The sequence below is a fragment of the Anas acuta genome, chromosome 3, assembly GCF_963932015.1.
Source record: "Anas acuta chromosome 3, bAnaAcu1.1, whole genome shotgun sequence".
Taxonomy (NCBI): Eukaryota; Metazoa; Chordata; class Aves; order Anseriformes; family Anatidae; genus Anas; species Anas acuta.
The window spans coordinates 50,984,921-51,005,084 of NC_088981.1; the positions used below are offsets into that span (position 1 = coordinate 50,984,921).

The following is a 20,164-nucleotide window of genomic DNA, read 5'->3' on the forward strand; positions in this document are numbered from 1 at the left end:
AGAAGATGACAGAACTAAGTCAAAGCTTAGGTTTTTTATTTGCTTCTTTGTGTTGCCTACTTGGAATACATCTACCATAGAAATAGTTGCTTCCATCTTTAACTGCACTGTTACTCTTCCAGATGATGACAGATTAGCAACAAGCCTTATATTTGGAGGTGAAGGGAACAGAAAATCTTAGAAGAAATGATTATCACAGTTCTTGAGTAGATACAAGGAGAAGCTAAAACCTGAAGAAGTTCAAGATTTCTGGAGATAAAGAATGAAGTTGTTGTCACTAAGCATTTACAAAGGTGGCTATGTAGTTGCGGGCTTCTTTCAACCGTATTTGACTAATTGTGCAATAAATTAGCTTGTTGCCCTGTAAATACAGTATTTCATCTGTTTTATTCTCTTAAATTGATAAATATTTAAGCTCGCATGTGGCTGTAACACGGTTTTATTGTTCTTATTTGGTCATTAGTTTTTGGAGTGCCTTCTGCCCAAATTTGCTTCCAATTATTGGCCTGGAATAGGCTCTAGTACTTATATGACAGTGAGAAATCTTAGATTTTGAAACAAACTTCTATAAAATGTTAATTATAATTGTGTTATGTTAAAGTTGAACAACGACAAATCAATTGGTAAATATAAATTAGTATTACAGTAGAAATCTGTGCTTTGCATATTCCTTTAAGAGTTTATTATCCTATGGCAGCAACTGGAAAGAGCTTTTTCTAATTATGCAAAGTTTAAGGTTTCGTTAAAATGGAGGGGGAAAAAGCAGCTTCTAACCTTCTACATTTTGTGGCTTGGAGAGGAAATACAAATCTGTTCTTTGTAGGCAGTGTTTTTGCTGATTCTTTGTAGCTTTCCTAAGCACTGAAGCAAAATTGTAATATGTGGGTAAGCTTACTGATCTGCACAAGAGTGAAATTGCTAAAATCACTGATATTTGAGAAAGTTATGCAATAGTTCAGAAGCTATAAAGAAAACTCAAGCAGAATTTCTTTTGAAGTTGGAAAAAAAGGCATCTTGAATCTATAATGTTTCTAAATTCCAGTGTTGTTTGGAAGAGAGTCATCTTTATAGAGTTTTAACAGTTAATAAGAACTGGCTTTTGTCTCTTTTCTGGTATAAATTAATAGACCGTGCTGCTTATTAATTTCAGTATTAATCCAGGCCTAGAAGCATTTCGTAGTTCTTCATTCTAAATTGATATAACTGAAGTGGCTTTCCATCATGATGGATTTTTGTTGTTCTTGAGTACTTTGCTTTGTTCTGTTCCCGAAAGGTGTGGGTCTGCAGCTTGCCTCTCAGGCTGGTGGTGTTACTGGCATTTATTTTTCATTTGGCTGGAGCAATCGATCCTGTTGTGACTCACTGATGGTAAAAGGGCTTGAATTTACTGTAACTGAAACAGTGAAACAAGTGTGAGTATTTCAGAATACGCTTTAATATTGTTGAATTGAATGTCTTCAGGTCTGTTAATTTCATTATCTGTGATAATCTGTGTTACGTTATGATGAATTCAGTGGATTCAGTGGAAGGCTTGCTTTGCATTTTACTTGCTTCCTTGAATGCTGCCTGTGGCCACTGTCACTAAGCCTCTATTTTAGGGAATAAAATTAGTCATGTGTTTTAAGCCTATATAGCTCTAGCTCTCATTGACGCAAACGGGTGCAGTGTGGTCAAAATTCATGCTGCAATGCCTTGAAAATTGCTCCAGATGTGATTTTCTCCCTTACTGTTAACTCAGCTAATGTGCAGGAGCTGCTGCTTCCTGCTATTTATGGAGTCTTATTTCAAGCTAATTTAAAAAATAAATAAAAAAGAGAGAAAACATCAAGCAGCTGTATTGGTCCCCTGTGGCTCCCAATAAAGTGGTTAAGATGTCTTGGTCAGTGTCATTAATGCTCGTATTACATAAGGGAGGGTGAGAACCCTGATCGTCTGCAGACTGGGCAAGATTTCAGAGGTGCCTTGAATTTTCTGCTGTTTGATTCCCCTCTAGGACCTAATCATTAGGACTGTTACTTCTTTTAAAAGCATGCAGTGGTATCAGAAGGATGAGGAGGTGGCATTTCCATTGATTGCACACGTGGACAGGGCGCTGTTCTTTGCTGCCGAACATAGCTGTAAGGGTAAGGTAGAAAACCATCAAAGCTCAAAGAAAATAGATTCTTCCAACTTTGTTTCATAGGCTTTTGCTCTGAGGATTTCTCATGTAACGACCAGAAGTGATTGCGTGTCTATTTGTTTCAAGACTCATCAGTAGGCTTGCTGGAGTCTGTAGGATAAGAGGAAGCCACAGCATTTCAAAATGTTTTTAATCGTTTCTTTCCACATAAGGAATTAACTATACCACCTCATTTAAAATAACCAACTATTCATTTGCAACATGGTGGTAACTTTTATTTCACGGAAAGTATAGCAGTTTCCATTCCTTGTTGGAAAGAAGCTGCTTTTCAAGGCAGTCAGGGGCTGGGGGGTGAAGTTAAAAAGCCCATCTGAAACTGTTTTTGTCTTTTCTTAGTTTCATAACAGCCAGTGCCAGTAACAACTCCTAGTAGCCCTTCTGATACCTAAATGTTCCTTCTCTTAAGAGGTTTACTGTTCTCTGAACTAACAGATGGCCATCCTGCCATCTGCCACAAAGGCAGAGCAAGATCTAACCAGCTGCTATGACCTGGGGAGCTGTGGCTCCCACACTGATGGTCTTGATAGTTTCTCTGAACTTAAATATATGATATTGAAAAGTTTTTTCCACTGTCTATACTGGCATCTAAAACTTTCCTACTGTGAAAAACATTGTTAGCCATGGCTTTGATTTTTGGCATTAAGAAGTTGAGCATTTTTAAATTTGAATTTCAAATATTTAAATGGGATCTCTGTGATGCCTACAGAGGACATTTGTCTGGACTAGAAAGAAATTGGTCTTATTCAAGTGGAACTAAATTCCACTGAGATGTGCCGTGCCAATGGAGAGGGACCTAAAGGTCTCAGGAGAAAAGAACAGTTGGGGTTCACATAAGTTACTTATTAAGGATCTGCATACAGCTCAACAGTAGCAGATAAATACTTGGCACAGAGGTTGGGATTGAATCTGGCCACAGTGTCACAAAACACACGCAGGCCCATAGCTTTTCTCCATAGCATACTCGGTCCCACAACTTTCATTTTTCTGTGTGTTTATTCCCATTTCAGGTTCTTAAGTACGCAACTGTGAAACTGCAAGCATTTCTCTAGGTTCTGCAGGTTGTCCGTGTGTTCCCAAAATAATCAGAAATGGATTTGCGTGTTGAAAGTATTGCACACATAAAAGTAGAGAACAGTATTTCTATACTAATTGTTATAGTTCTTTAGCTGACTGTTTTTACTTTGTTTAGAATATAGTTGCTGATGCAAGAGCACTATAAAAGCCTCAAGTTACTTAACCTTATAAATAGGCACATTTCAAGCAGTAGCTGTGATCTAAATTGACTTCTAAGTACCTCCCATGTGTTGGTCTTCTCAAAGCACAGGCAAAAAGGGCTTTGCAGACTGTACGTACGCAAGAGCACATCTGGCAGGTTGTAGATGCTATTATTCCTTTTATCCAGTGTTTGAAGATTCAGTCTCTTAAGTGTGAGGGCTAAAGGTTTATGTATAGCATTAGGATAACGTAATGGGACTTACAGGGAAGAATGGGGGCCATACCCTTCTCAGAGGTGGTGAGCAGAAGGACAAGAGCTGTCACAGATTGCAACAAGAGAAATCCCAGTTACATGTAAGGAAAAAAACCTATCGGTGTCAGTGGAGGAACACTAGAGGAAGTTTCCCAGAGAACCAGTAGAATTTCCATCCTTGAGGATTTCCAGAACTGGGCTCACCAAGGTGCTGTGCACCTAATTTAAACTTCAGGTTAGCCTTGCTTGGAGTGGATGTTTGGATCAGTTTGGATCCATCCATTCACGTCCTTCATTTCAGAATAACACGCTTAGAGGCTTTTTGTGTGCCAGGATCTTCCAGTGTGCCCTAGCATGTGCTGGATGTGATAAAGGCAGATGTACCCAAGACATTTTGAGCTTATTCAGTAGCTCACTGCTGCTGAAGAGTAAAGAATAATCCAGCAAAAGGGTATTGGTATTGTCTTTGAATAGGCTCATCATGAAAGAGGCCAGCAAGTATCATGGCTAGAGCAAGAGGGACAGGAGAATTGCAATGTCTGGGAGCAGGATGGAGAAAGAAGGAAAGTGATGTTCTCTTGCTGAAGCTTTCAGTTGTCTTGACCTTCTCCTGTAGTTTCATTGGAAGTCTCTAAGCGATTCATTAGTAAAGGGGTGTGTAAAGTTGGCTATTACTGCCAGGCAAGTAACTCGCAGTGCAGATCCCATACATCTTAAGAGACCTCAAGTCTTTTCTTAGAGGAAAGTCTGTCTCGTAAGTCTCCACCTCTATAGAGGAAAGTCCGGCTCATCTTTGCGGTGCATTACGATGGTGGGCTTGAGGATTCCTCGTAAGCCGTCTGGAACTTGAAGCTAGAAAGAGCAAAATCACCTAAAGATGGTTCTGTCCTTTCCTGGTTGAGGTACCTTGCACTCTGGACTCGTGGCTCAAAAGGAGGCAGCTGGCGAACCTAGTAATGTGGGCATTGGAGCTTCGCTGCTTGCACCTATAACCATGAGGGCGTTCTGGACTTGTTTTGAACAGTTTGTGGAGCTTTTGGGCCTTTATCATTCAGCAGATTTTCTCTGCTTCCTTCCACAGAAGCAAAGTAAGCTAGATTGTTAATTCTAGAATTACTTTCAACAGTTGAAAATCAGAAAATGTTAGGAGGTTGACTAGTCAGCTTTCATTTGCATCAAAGCCAGTGCATCTTAGCTAAAACATTTTGTAGCAGTACATCCCTTGGGGGGGAGAGGAATTAATAAAAGACCTTAAAAATAATTTGTTTTGGTAAAAAATTGAGATTAATACCTAGAAATACATCATTATTTTGTTAATGAAGAACAAGAAAGCTATGAATCTTAAGGAATGAACATTACCTGTGGAGTCTTTAATCTGGGTAAGCACAACTCTGACTTTAGCAACTATTTTTTTTTCTCATTCCACATGCATTTTTGACATAAATCACTCTTGATTTGGCAGTCTGAGTTGAAGGAGGAGTCCTGCTTCCTTGACACATTAAAATCAGTGTCACTACCATACTGGGCAGATGATTTGCATTAGTGTTTGTTTTTTTTTTAATTGATCTGATTGAAAAGATTCCTTCTTGAAATATGAATGCATAAAATAAGTAACTTGCTTTCTGCATGTGGAGTGGGGAACTGAGTGCTTTCTGAAAGGAGTGTGTGGAAAGTAGAGGGAATACTTTAGAGTTCCTATAAACTTTTTGGATTCTTTGTGGCTTTTTGTGACATATGCATTCGCTGCTTGGTGAACGCCAGAGAAGGTGTAATTTGATCATCGAGCCACGTTTGGTAAATACTAGTTTTGTGGGGACAGCTTGTTCTGTCCATAAGGGAAAAGCACACTGCCAAAATCTAAAAGCTTTCACTTTTATTTGGTTATATATTCTTTTGCTTTGGACTGCTGAAACACAGATACATGCTACTTGTGACACTAATAGCATTCGTGTTTGCTTTAACTGCAGTAGTGTCTGCTCAGTAAGTTTTCAAACTATACTTGAAATCTGGCTAAATAGTTACTTTGGAAAAATGAATTTTGCAATGTTCTCTCTAGCATACGGTCAGTGAAACATTAAAATCTGAAGCGATACCCATAGCCTGATGCTTTTTAGCAGCTCTTTGAATACTCTCTGGTCTGGCATCTGTGAAGTAGAGTAGAAGTGCTTGTTTTCTGTTGTTGGAAGTAGTTTGAGACCTTTAAAGTTAAAGAAAGGCACCAGTTTCTCTGTAAATGGCACGCTAAAAATGATTGGCTGATTTCTGCACAAAATTTACACTGCAGGTAAGGTTGAAAATGCTGGCTGAAAGCTCTTGAAGTGTTAAATTTTGTGTTCCTTCCATTTGGATAGTAAGTGAGAATAAAGTACCTGTCTTGCTAGATGTACTTTTGAAAAAAACATTCCCCAAGCTTTTTTTCTTTGGCATCAAATAATGTATATAATTTTTTCTTTAAGGAAGAACATCAGGAAACAGGGCAAGCATTAGTATTCTGGGAAGTAGTTTTTCATCTTCACATCGTGGTTCTGAGAAGGGTTTTAGCTGACACTGCTTCTGCCAGCCCAGATTGCTCCTGTTGGCACAAGCATTTGACTGGCAGAGTGGTGAACAAGACTGGGAAGCTGATCTAGGTTAAAATTAACACAGCCCCCCCCAGAAAAGGAGGGTGTTACTAAGTAGACCAAGATCTATTTTTTGTAAGTAATTTAACTTCTTCATACTTCACACAAGTGTGCTTGTGTGAGGGAGGAAGTGGTATTGCCTGGTCAAGGAGAGAAAAATGGGATCTTACCCACCAGAGAAAATGGACCTTAGACTGTCCTAAACACCACTCGTCTGAACCTTGACACCACATCTGGTATAAATCCACTTAATACACACGTGAATGACTTTGATGTCAGTCACTACTGTCTCGTACTGAAACTTTTGAAATACAGGGAGTGATAGTCCTATAGGGTTATCTGAATTGACAGGTTAATTAGCAGGACAGAGCTACAAATGAAAGCCAAGCAGTTGAAACTTTGTTTACATTTGCACTGAGATGGGAGTGGAAGGATTTGGCTCGTGGTACTGAATGCTTGTGCTTTGGATGGGACTCCAGTGTCTTAAAAAGCAGAACGTGTAGTGAGGAAGAGTGTAGCTGTGACAGCTAGGAGGAAGTAAAGCAGCTTGTCCTTTAACTCTTCTAATGCAGCGTGCTGGCAGTTCAACACACAGCTATGGGTTGCTGACGATCCATTTTAACGCCTTGATTAATGGCTTTCATGTAAACAGGATTGCAAATTCCACCGCTGGAATTTCAAAGCACACTTGTACATGGCATTGAATGTATGTTTTTACATTCAGGTAACTGAATTTTTATGCTGCATAGGAAAGAACATGAAAGATGATATGTGAGGAGTTTATTTTGCTCCTAAATCATACAGCTCTTCACTTGTAACAGCTTGCAGACCTGCTCAAAACGGTATTGCTTAAGCTATCCTTTGTGGCTTTGGGCTTCTCTGCAAGCAGATGGTAACTGCTCTAAAGCCAGTGATACCAGTCAGAAATTTTTACTTCCAACACTCTCCTTTTGGGTGATGTTTTCTATAAACCAGGTGTTCTCAACGTAGTCTGTGAATCACAGCGAAGGGTACATAACCATAACTTCAGCAAGCTCAATTCATGTGGGAGAGTTTTGTGCATGTTGTATACAATCAGAAGTTGTTAGCACTGGTATGACCACAACAGATTTGAGAGCCCTTGCTAGAAAATTTTGCAATGTATTTCTGCTCTTCTCTGCTTGCTTAAGTTGCGGGGTATCAGAATTTTTGTCTCCATGACTTGGGAAAGGTGTTGTTTCACAAGTTGGAACTGCTGCCATTCTGAAAAATGAGATCACCAAAGGGTCTGTGTTGGTAAGGCTGTTTGCAAGATGTCACCGTTCTGAAGCACAGTGTTTTGCCCAGTGAGTTACCAGTTAATGCTGATGAATGAGCTGGAGTATGGTATAAAGAGAGAAATTGTCTCTGTGGTTTTGTTCCACTGTGTTAAAATCAGAGAGTGCAGTTCTGTGCCTGGTGTTTCTGTGGAGTTACTGCATGAGGTTGGACAGGAGCTCAGTGATGCAAGTGCAGTCACATGTCATGTAGCTTCATTGAAATTTAATTTTTTTTACTTAACTTCCTAGTACATAAAAGGCTTATGGTTACTTGATTTGGAAGTCAGTGACGTGCAATTGGGAAGTAGCTTTGACCACTGAATATTTAAGTTCTGTGATATTGCTGTAGTTTTTAGGAGTGACTCTTTGTTTAAGATTAATCTTGGAAGAAGGGCTGAAGTGTTAATTGTCACAACTGTCACTGAGAACCAACTTCACCTAGTAAGATTTAGAGTCAGTCATCTTGTTTAATGGGGTTATCTTTTAGTTTGTGAGTTAAATGCCCTCCTAGTCATCAGCACTGTAAGACTGGGTTTCACAGTGGAAGCTGTGAGATTTGCAGTGCTGTCACTGGCTTCTGTATTGAACGGCTCAGTTAAATATTTGCCTGGGTACTGAGACACTCCAGAGCTTCCTGCTGCGAACTGAACAATTCAAAATGCACATCAGAAATGGAAATACCTGGCAAGCACTGAAAATATGGAACAACTGTTCTTGTTCATGTTCACATCCTAATTTTGAAGAATATGATGACGAGTGTAGATGAGAACAAACTGGAAAGGGCACGAAGTTCATTTGCAGACTTCCTGAATTCTGGAAATGTGGCAGTGGGATAATTTTACATTCAACAATTGTAGGCCACTATAAAGGAGAGCAAAATCGCTGTATGTGATGCATGCACATTAGCACTTAAGGTTTTGGTGTACTTTCATCTTCAAATTGGAGATACAGGAAAAACAGTGATGTACTTTCAGTGATTTTTTTCAAAGCCTTTTTCATGGATAAATCTGACAGTTACTTCAGCAATACACCACTTAGGTTTAAAGTGCCTCTCTGACAGTCTTCCCACTAGAAGGCTGAAATAAGTGCTTTTATTTACTTCTGAATCGATGACAGGTCCTGCTGCTCTATTTAGAGTGAGAGCTGGGGTGTGCTACGTTAGAGCTAACTGCGCCTGAGTGATCAGTGAGAAACTTTACAGCAATGCTGTAGTAATGGGTCGTCTCTACAAGGGTTGTGTGGTAAGGCATAAATACAAAGTTTCACAAAACCTGTCAGCTCATCAGCTGAAACCCAGCAATTGTTCTTCAGCTGAGTATTTCATTGTGGATTTGATTCTCTTAGTTGTGCTTTTATAAATACAAACTGTTTGCGTCTAAGTTTATTTCTGATAATCATATATCTGTCTTATAGACTATTGATGTATAATTCTGAAGAGTGCTTTCTTTACATTGAGAGAGCCTAAGATATTCCAGGTAGCTTTTAAAACCGAAAAGCATCACGCTGGTTCTGTGTGCTTGCTTCCACATGGTGATGTCCCTTGGTGGCTCCTCTGATGGTAAGCAGGTGCCTCTGTCCTTGGTAAAGGTTTGAAAACTGGTTTGGGTTTGGTCTTGTTTAGTTTTTAAACTGGACAAATGCTATCAAAAAGTATTGGGAAATGTCTAGAGTTATGGTGACCTAGAAATCACAATTCTTGATCAGATGGCTGCCTCATGTAGCAAAAGAGCTTTGAAGAAAAGATTGTGTGGCCTTAGCAAGTGTAAGCTGAATCTTACCTGGTAAGGAACTATGGTGGGACTGGGGACTCCAGGGTTGGGGCTGACAGCTCCAAAGCAGCCAGCCATGCCAGGCTGCAGTTCGTGGTGGTGGGGCCAGCAGCCAGAAAGCTGTGCAGTTCTGGTTGTAATGGGAGTGTGGTTTCATGATACTGAGCGTGTTTGGAGCCAAGAGGTTTTGAGATGGACTTCTGTGCGCTTGGGCTGCAGGGTAGTCCCATTTGGCCCACAGTCAACTATTGTAGAGGTTCCTGAAGCTATTGAATGAACTTGTCACTCGCCTCCGCTTTATTGCTGCCGTTGGCAGTGGATTACTGGCAAGTTCCCCAAATATCTACATCATTTTCGGGGGCAACTTGTTCAAGGAAAACTTTGATGTGATTTGGAATGAGGTCAGGTATAAAAACTAGAAATCTTACAAACTGCTCTGGAGCCAGCGCCTTTTAGAAGTGTTTTGTGTGTAATGATTTAAGATTTATGAAAGTGAGAGGATAAAAATAAACCAAACAACACTTCCATGCTTGTTACCCTACTTGTTACTGTGATCATAAGCAGCATGTACAACAGGTTTTGCACCACAAACTTAACACTTTTTTTCTGACTTTGAGGTTAAAAAAAAAAAAAAGCATAGGTGGGAAGGAGGGGTGGCAATAGGGGGTTAAAGTTGCCGCATGTAGTTCTGCGGTGTGCAGCAGGTCTGGTGATGCTTACAGCCACTGTGTTCAGAACAGGCATTACAATTTGGGGGTAGAGCTCCTGTAATTATGGTCGACTCAGTGTGTTCAGCAGCAGCCAGAAAAACCTACAGAGGTGTTGGGCATCGTCAGTAAGGACTTGAGCAGTGTCTGTCTTGCTCCTGCATAAAGCCCTGGTGAACCTCTTTAGTACTGGGTGCTATGATCCGTGTATCTGAGGGAGGATATACTGGTCAACAGGTCTGTAAAGGGAATAGATGGGCTCTGCTCTCTAATTCCCTTAATCAAACAGCTGTGTAGACTTGTTGAATGTGAAATTCATGAAGCAAAAAGGCTCAGGCTTTTTCCTGCTTTTTGTTGCCACTGTTGGGAGACAGCACTGGGCTAAAATGACTGTCTGACTCATGGGAATGTTTCTTATGTTGTTGCGTTAGTGTGCACTGGGACCAGAGAATCTGTAAGAGACTGTAGCATCTAGTTCCATTTTAAATTTGTTGTCTAAAAACCACATTTTAGGAAGCTTTGAAGCTTCTTTCTCCGATTCTTCATTTTTGCACACAGTGGTATTCTTTCGTCTTTTCTTCTCTCCTTTTAATGTCAGTGCTAGAGATGATAGGTAGTCTTCAAAATATCGATACCTGCACTTGACAGTAGAATCCTGTGGATTTTTATAGGATTTTCTTTATGAAAGATGTGCTCTCATCATAGAGGAAACTCTATGAAGGAAAAAAATGTGGAATATACTTTGTAGCTTTCTGATACTGTTAATTTGTAAAAGAAACGTGATAAAAACAACAGTTAAAGATAGGTCAATACTTGCTGCTTGAACTTCTGAATCAATGAGGGATTTTTTTGTGCGTAGGGAAGCTAAGGAATGGAAGCAAATACATGGATGCATAAAAAGAGGAATAAATTTGATCAAAGGTGAAGATAATTGATTACGTGCGTAGAACTGACCTGAAAGATGTTAAGATTGAAATCTTAATGCAGGCAGGCAGCATTTAGAGTTTTTAATTGACAAAACTCCACTGCTTGGGTTGTGTAATGCAATTCTTACCTTGTCTAGTTCACTTCCATATGGCAACCTATGTTAAGTACTGTATTTAAGATATATACAGTGTTCAGTATTTGTTGCAGTGCGAAGCTCGTAATGGTTTTGGAAGAACAGAGCAGACAGGACAGCAAATGCAAAGTGCTGCTCTTAAATCGATGGGTACATCCTTGAGAGTAATTGCAGAATTTAAAATACCTTCTCAGCCCTCTTTGAGATACTGAGATACTTTTCTTTCTTCACATCTATGTCTATGGTAAAAAATTGAAATTTTTTTTTTATTTATTTATTTTTTTATTTTTTTACAAATTTCAGAACTTTCAGATCCAGATTTTTGTTTAATATGCTGTGTGGAAAATACAGATCAGTTTTCAACCTGTTACAATGCCTGTTAACAATAGGTTAAAGCAAGCATGATAACCGTTGTGAAAGATTTTACTTTAATGAAGCCACACTCCTGATGAATTAGTTATATTTATCTGAGAAACCTCATTTCTAAGGTGCTTGTGGGTAAGGTTCGTTAATGTTGCTGAGCTATGAGAAAAGCTGTGCTTTGTTAGAATCCACAGAGTGACCCTCAGTAAAGTGCCCTTGTTCTCAATTAGCTATGTAGGCATCCACCCTCAAAAGTATGTTTATAAAGTTCCTGTAAAATCCATTAATAGAAACCTTAATGGGCATGTTAATGTGGCCAACATGGCAAAAATTAAAAGAATTCAGTTAAAAAAAAAAAAAGTAATTTTTATTTGACTAACATAAGTACAACCCCGACTAACTAATTTTCCTTGAAAAATAATTGGTAATTATATCAACTGCTCATAGTTTCCAAGGAAATACCTGACAGATTAAATCTCTAAGTATTGTATATGTGCATGTATAAAATCTTGTGGTGGGACTTACTATAGCAGATTATTGTTTAGAACAGGAGTTAAAAAGACATTGTGAAATGTGTTAAATATTTATTTCTGTGAATGAATATTAATAATGAGTTTTGGGGGGAAAGTACCAACTTGTGCTTCTCTTCCAACTGTGGTCACTTAAAGTAGTTTTTCCAAAGGAACAGATTGTCTCTTTGAACCATAGCAGAGTTCTCCATCTTCCTCTGATTGTACTCATCATTATTTGATACATGTCTGCTGTACTGTTAAATCCAGTATGTGGAGGTGAACTCTTAGCCACGCTGTGTTTGCAATTCTGATTTTTGTTTTATGACCACGTGGCTGAATCGATTTTGTATCCTGTATCGTACTCTGGCTTGGCTTGAGAACAGTGCAGAGCAGACATTCAGTAAATAACTGAATAAAAGTATCACTGATTAGTACGTTGGGGATGGGACTTAAAACTGTAATTGTGATAAGCTGATTTTTTTGTCTTTGTTTAGGTGATGAATGGTAAGGAGTGGAAGATAGCTTGGATTTGTGATAGGATAATTATTCTGTTTCAAGTAGAGACACTATGAAGACAGTTGAAATGACTTAAATAACCACAGAAAAGCTGAATAGTGTATTTATAAAAATGAAATTCATAGAATCATTGGATATCCTGAGCTGGAAGGGACCCACCAGGTTCATTGAGTCCAACTCTTGGTCCCACACAAGACCACCCAAAATTCAGACCCTGGGTCTGAGGGCATTGTCCTAATGCTTCTTGAACTCTGTCAGGCTCGGTGCTGTGACCGCTGCCCTGGGGAGCCTGTCCCAGTGCCCGACCCCCCTCTGGGTGCAGAGCCTTTCCCTAACCCCCAGCCTGACCCTGCCCTGTCCCAGCTCCATGCCGTTCCCTCGGGTCCTGTCGCTGTCCCCAGAGAGCAGAGCTCAGCGCCTGCCCCTCCGCTCCCCTCGTGAGGGAGCTGCAGGCCACCATGAGGCCTCCCCTCAGACTGCCCTGCTCGGGGCTGAGCAAACCAGGGGGCCTCAGCTGCTCTTCATACATCTTCCCCTCTAGGCCCTTCACCATCTTTGTACCCCTCCTTCGGACACTCGCTAACAGCTTTATATCCATCTTACATTGTGGTGCCCCAAACCACACACAGTACTTCCTTCCCTCAGCCAGCTAGCAGTGCCCTGCCTGATGTGCCCCGGGACAGGGCTGACCCTTCTGGCTGCCAGGGCCCACTGCTGGCTCGTGTTCAGTGTGTTGTCAATCCGAACTCCCAGATCCTTTTCCACAGGGCTCTCTATTTAAATATATGTATTTAAAGTGATATTAGTGTAAGCTCTTACTCTGTTGTTCCTCATAATCCCTTTTGCAGACAGAATATGGGAGTCTTCCTTCTTCTCCTTCCCCATTTCCTTGGCACACGTGGCAGGAGTTTCTAGTCTTCCATTTGGCAAGGGCTTGCAGGTAGAGATTAGAAAGAAAAGAAAGGAAAAATAAGTGTGGAAGTCGATATGTAAGAGGTTGGGGAGGCAAGTTGCACGCACTTAAGTTGTGGCACTTAGCTGATAATTTTTTTCAGGCAATGAGGATACAAAAACGTAATTCATGGGGAAAGTACTGATGCATAACAATTGTACACTGGTGATTAACTTAGGCTGCTTGTTACTGCCAGAGGAATGAGATCCCATTTAGGGGTGTTTTGTGGGTAGAGATTCGTAAGTTTATGATGTGATTACCAGTTCTAAGTATAGACCAGAGACCTCTGTTTTCATGAAAGAAATTATAGCAATATCTATATCTGCCCTACTTTGATTCCTGCAGTTTGGTGTAAGGAAGTCCTTGATGGAAAGTGGACTCCAGTTGGTCTGCAATTGAACTAGCAACTTGGAGTGATGCATCGGAATTGGGATCTGGCCAAAATGCAGGGTTAACAGAGAGGTTTTTTATATCTGTTATTGACCTGGTGCTTGGATAGGTGTTCAGGTGAAATAACAGGAAAAAAGCAACTCAGTATGTGGGGGAAGGTACTGCTCAAGAAGGCATGGAGGTGGAGCACAGGGAAGAAGTTGGTTTTCTTATTTTGAGGTAAGCGTTGGGTAGGTGAATACCTAGGGGCTTGCTGATTCTACTGAAGGAACAGGAGATAGAAGGTTGTGCTTATTCTTTGTTGTCTTCACGATTGCTTATGTTTCTGCTGTCTTTCTACACCTCCTAGACCCGTGAAAAGAAATGCCCAAAGTCCCTTGGCTGCTGTCTCAACAGGCACTTTAGCAACCTCTACTGGCCTCACATTGCAGCTTGGTGCATCGAATTTGCTGTCATTAGAACAGTCTCATATGTGCGGATCTGTAACCCGCATCCTTAATGCGAGGAAGTGTGTTCTTGTTCTTGCATTCATAGCTCCCTCTTAATATATATTTACAGCCAGGTTCCCAATATAACTGATTATTTTTCCAGCATTTTTATCTGTGTGAGTAACACAACGTGATTCAGAGCAATTAGTTGTCTTTTAGAACCCAGTAAAACAGATCATATGTGATCAGATTAAAACTATGGGATAGCATGAGCAATTTACTTGGATGTAGCTGAAATATAAAGCCATGTATATATTCCTTTCTGCTGTTTCTACTGACAATTTCATGAGTAGATTTTTCAGTTTACTTTTGAAATTTTGGCTCATTCAGATGGGCAATACGCAGTGTTGCTTATTAATAATCTTTAAATACTCAAGTTATGCAGTAGGTTTTCCTTCAGGTAAGGATTGGAGTAGGACTTTAATGCTCATATGATGCAAGTGCACTTTTTGTATGCTAAACTGCCAGTGAAGCCATATGTGGACGTTGGGCATTTTATCAAGACACCAGACACTGAGCTAGAATACAAAGTGATTTGTTCTGCTGGTTTTCAAGGTTCTAGATAAACAACAAAAAAAAGTTTTTCATGAAAGTAGTTGATGCGTGACTTTTTTTCCATGCAGTTTTTGTGATAAGAGCTGGGAAAGTGTGTATTAATCTTCTTGAAGACAGCAGAAAATGCTGTTTTGCCAATCTGATCCATCAGGCAAAAGATGGAAATTATATAAATAGTAGATGCAATTTTTTTAGTACTTCACAGAGGGAATGAGAAGTGTAGAAGTTACATATAACGATGCAGTGTGTTGTGGGTTAGTTTTACATAGGTTAGAGGAATTGGGGGGTGAAATTAAGAGTTTTTAGGAAGACGCATGTGAGGGTTTCTGTAACTGTTTCTTCTGCAATTTAATGGATTACTCCGTCAAGGAGTGATGGAAAAAATAGCACTTGGTATTGAACAAGTTAAATCAATTTTCTTCTTGTGAACAAAATTCTTCATTGTTCCGGACTTGCTGTGATTTTGCCAGCTTTGGCAGTTAATTAGAGAAGCACTGTAATGCAGTTAGAGCTGATTACAAGGGAATTCCTAAGTTGCTTTTCGTTTCTTTCTGCAGAATAGTATTTTTCTTACCAGTTCCTTAAAGAAAGTGTATCAATAGTGTTGCTTTTGTCACCACCCAGAGCTGCTTACCACTCCAAACCATTGAAGAAATAACAAGAATGTCTCACTGAGAGATTCTTGCAGTCTTTTTTTAACTCTAAGGTATGTGCACTGCTTGTTTTGTATATTCATTCTACCCTTAAGTGGTTCATCTTAAGGACTGGTGGCAGCTGCCATAGGGTGCCTCGTGTAGTAGCACTCTCCTGAAGTGTTTCTCTATGGCTTTGAGGTGGCACTCTTGGGTTACACAGTAAATTTGTGCAGGATTAGTGCCGGTGCATCTGTCCTAGATGAACCATAGTCGTTCTGTGGCTGGTAGTGTTGCAAGTGTCTCTCTGCTTCTAGTTGGCTTGTGTAGGACTCTCCCAAAACCACCTTGCATGCTCTTTTCCCGTATCTTCATATTGATTGTCCCTTTCCACCTAGTTTTTTTTTAATTGTACGGGTCTGATTGGAACCAGATCTTGAAGAGTTGTGCTGCTCTGTCTCCATTAATGAAGTGCATGAAGAGAAGGGAAGCTGCACTTGCACAGTCAGATGAACAGAATGTGTGTGCTGGGGAGGAGTTGCATAATCTGAGTTTCCAGTTCTCACAGTCTTGGTTGATACTAATCGTGTGTTAAGGCCTTTTGAAGTTGTATTGCTTTCAGTAGTAGAATATTGTGTTGTTACGTACACTAAAAACTGTGGGTAGGATTGTGGTCTCTTCTCAGAGCATCTCTGAGCATTCCAACAAAAATTCCTCTCCTTTCCCGTACTTTTAATTAAATATGTATTGTGACTGTATCATAGAGGATGGGATTTATTGGGCTGAAATAATGAGCAGATGTTTCCTGGAATATTCTTAGGACCTTCAGTCTTTGCTATTTTATTAGCTAATGAGGTTTTTTTCCAAGTGTAGCGCATGCAGACAGTCCTCAGAGTAACATATATTTTGATGATTTTTTTCTTCCCTAGAGCTATTCTTGAATTGTTGGCAGCCAGTTGAAGGGTAACGCGTTGCAGTTTCAGACCGTGTTCAGCTATTATTGGAAGTGTCCTGGTGCAGGCCAGTTACCAGCTGACTGGTGCTTCACCAGTTCAGGCCAGAGACGGCAGAAGAGTTGAAGAGGTCTTAGAGTGGAGTGATTCAGGCCTTCCGTCCTGGAAGGGCTTTGTGCCTGTCTTGTGATCCCTGCTGGAAATCAACGTGCTTCCTGCTTCATCACCAGTTCTTTGCACTTTGTCTCTATCTTTCCAGTCTTAGAAAAGCCATGGCATTGCAATACATTGCACTTAATTACAAGGGGAGTGTGCCAGTGGGATTGTTGGGAAGAGCTTGGGCTGCTGGATCCAGGGGCAGCTCCTGCAGGCAGCAGCTACATGCTTTAGCAGGTTGGTTAGAGCTTCCTTGGACAGGTAGGAGAAATCCTTGGCAGAGATGGAGAAAGGGAAGGGATACGAAGAAAGAAGCTCCACTGGAAATGCAAATATGAGGGGGTGTGAGGAATCTGTTATGTTTGGGGCTCCAGTCACACGCATCAACTTTTTCCATAGCTACTAGTCTTCATAAATGGAAATGCAGTTTGTTTGTTTTTTTCACTGGGCTCAGCAAGATCTCAAAATACTGATACTGCTTCAAGAAAAATAATAAAAGCTGATTCCCATATTCAGGTCTGACTCATTGGTTGCTTTTGTAGAGGAAGATGGTTTCAGTGAATATATAGGGCAGATCGGTGTGAATTTTATGGTATTTTAAATCTCAAAGGAATTAAATAGTCTTTGTCCCAAAAGATAGACATTGAGTGAACACATTGCAGCAGGAGAAGGTCCTCAGTACATTTAGAGTTCATAAGCACTGACTGACTAAAAATGAAGTAAAATTAAAAAAAAAAAAAAAAAGAAAATACACCAGTCTTCAGCATAAAAGAAACCTGTGCTGTGTTGAATGTTAGCCTAATAATTCCTAGTGAAGAAAGAGCAAAGTGAAAGCCAAACGAGGACAAAGTATGAGAGGAAATAATTGGTCTAAAGTAGTATCAGGGGAAATTGTTGGAGATAAGAATCTGTACCCATATTGTTAAAGAGGAACTGTACAAAAGGGCATGCATCCAGACAGCGTTTAGAGCACAAAAATAAGGTACTCAAGGGAACAAAACAAGTTAATAATCTGTCACATATCCAGTTTTTATTTTTTATCCATTGTTTTTACAAAACCAAAAAAATAGTTCATCCCCTATTCTTTACCTCCCTTCAAAAAAAGGCATAAAATCAACACCAAAATTAATTTATTTTTTTTTTAGCATGGACTTTGCTTTGTGAGATCTCCTTTGTTTTGATTTGAGCACATCTTAGATTACTTCTTTAGCCATGTGTGAGGTACTTAACAAAACCAAGGGTCTATTAAGGAAGAGGCATCAATTCACATGTTTCCAAACCAATTTAATTTTTAGAGTACTTCGCCTGGGCTGAAGGTGTTGCTCGTAGCAGTGCCCATGTTGCAGAGGAGCAGAGCTGATGCAGTGCTCAGGGAAGGCTGGGGGTGTCAGTGACAGTGGTGGAGCAGGGGTGCCTGTTGGGTGTGAGGCAAGATAGGAGGGGAGAAAAAGAAAAGCAGGCAGAAAAGGGAAGGAAAAACTGAATATGTTGACAGAAATGTTTGAAGGTTTGTGAACTTAAGAGGTAAACGAATGTTTGCTGTGGTTTAACCCAGCAGGTGGCTCAGCACCACCTAGCTGTTTGTCACCCCCCCTGCAGTGGGATGGGGGAAAGAATTGGGAGGGGGGAATAGAACTTGTGAGTTAAGGCCAGGTTATTAAGACAGAAAAGGAGGGGATAACAACATACAAAGCAAATGATGCGCAATGGTACTGCTCTCACCCAGCAGCCGATGCCCAGGCAGCCCCAAGCAGTGGCTGCGCACACGCTCAGGCATCTCCCCCAGTGTTACTGCTCAGCATGGTGCCCCCATGGCGTGGGACATCCCTCCAGCCCATTTGGGCCAGCTGTCCTGGCCGTGTCACCCCCCAGCTCCTGGTGCACCCCCAGCCTCCTCGCTGGCAGGGCAGTGCCAGGAGCAGACGAGTCCTTGGCTGTGTGTGCAGAGTCCTTCTCTGCAACAGCTGAAACATCCCTGTGTTGTCAGCATTATTCTCATCTGAAATCCAAAACACTGCACTGTGCCAGCTACTAGTAAGAAAATTAACTCTGTCCCAGCCAAAACCAGGACAGTGTTGGAGTTGACTACTTCGTATAAACTAATGTTATACATAAATAAAACAATAAAAAAACAAAGATAGCATTTCTTTGCTTAACGCAGAAGTGCATTCTTCCAAACTTAACTGCTAGAGACTGTTCTTGTTAATAACATGTGGATACCATAAGCTCAGGACAGATACTTTGTATAAATGTGTTGATTGGCTGATTGTGATATAATCTTCATAATTTCTTTTTAAAAAGAAACAATTAGTTGAAGAAACATGAGTCGTTATAGGGTTATTTTCTTGTAGTCCTAATCTCAGAGGTATGTTGGGTAAAAAAAGAGTAGAATATTGCTAATAAATTTTGAAACTTACAAAACACTGAGTTTCTAGCCACAATTTTCTGGTAATAAGCAGTAACAGTGAAGATAAAGGTAACTAAGTACACTCAAGCTGAATTAAGACTTTTTCCCTTTTTTTGGTGTAAACTTAATTGCTTTTATTCAAGTTTTAAATAAGCAAATGCTGATCTTAAAACCATGAATTATAATACTTTGATTAACCAAGTGCCTCTTATTCCTAATACATTTTATAAGGTCATCATTTTAAAAAAAAAAAAAAAAAAAAAAAAAAGGAAGCTGATTAAGAGATGTACCTATACATGAGCAATCTGTAAGGTTTTGAGTGTCTGAAGGGCAGTTTGTTAGCCAGAGATGTGGTGTGGGAGAACACTGACATAAAATAAAGACTTACATTTAATAACTGGAGAGGGATTTTTGTGCGTTTCATTTTTTGATTTATTTTTTTTATATCAAAAGTGCGTGTTTTCAGTGCCCTAATTTTTTCCTTCCTCTTTCAGAAAATGCTGGGACAGAAGAGATGAGTACTCCCTTTACTAAGGCCTAAAACTGCCTGTTGAAAAACAATCCTGACCAGGCAATATACGAATGGCCCAAGGAAGCCAGCAAATTGATATTCAGGTTTTACATGACCTGCGACAGAAGTTTCCTGAGGTACCTGAAGGTGTTGTATCCAGATGCATGTTACAGGTCAGTGTTTTGTTAAAGACCGTATGAGTAAGTGATGGTACTTATTTTAAATATTAACTAATCATGTGTGGGTGTCTGCATTGAAAGCAGTTTTTTATTCTGTTCTCCTCTTTGAATGAGACAACTATACACAGCCAATTTGTTTATTTTGCATAGGGAGCTAAGTGTTAAATTGGCCTCTCTTCCATGTCTAGTCAGGGGTGGCCCAAGGTAAACCAAAGCAGCGTGTGCATGGAGACTACCATTTTTCCAGTCAGTATGCTCCTGCCATCTCAAGAGCCAAAGCCAATTGTGGCAAAAAGAGAGATGCAAAGCCAACTCGAGTCCAGTGGGAGTAATTTAAGGCAGTGCTGCACAAATGCAACATTGCATATACCCATATTTTATATCACTTCTGCTGTATAACATGACATTAGTTACTTTGGCAGATGACTTAATAAGCCTGACCAAAGCC

General features: G+C 40.2%; 1 protein-coding gene across 2 annotated transcripts in view; it reads left to right on the forward strand.

The window, feature by feature from the left end:
* Window positions 1-20,164, forward strand: part of TAB2 (TGF-beta activated kinase 1 (MAP3K7) binding protein 2) — a 60,421-nt gene that overhangs the window by 20,181 nt on the left and 20,076 nt on the right. The window contains exon 2 of one of the 2 annotated variants that reach the window (XM_068677057.1): window positions 19,521-19,710. In XM_068677057.1, coding sequence (XP_068533158.1) covers window positions 19,609-19,710 — 102 coding nt within the window. In that variant the 5' untranslated portion in view covers window positions 19,521-19,608. Of the gene's footprint in view, window positions 1-19,520; window positions 19,711-20,164 lie in introns of those variants that run through there. The other variant, XM_068677056.1, reaches the window with a different exon arrangement.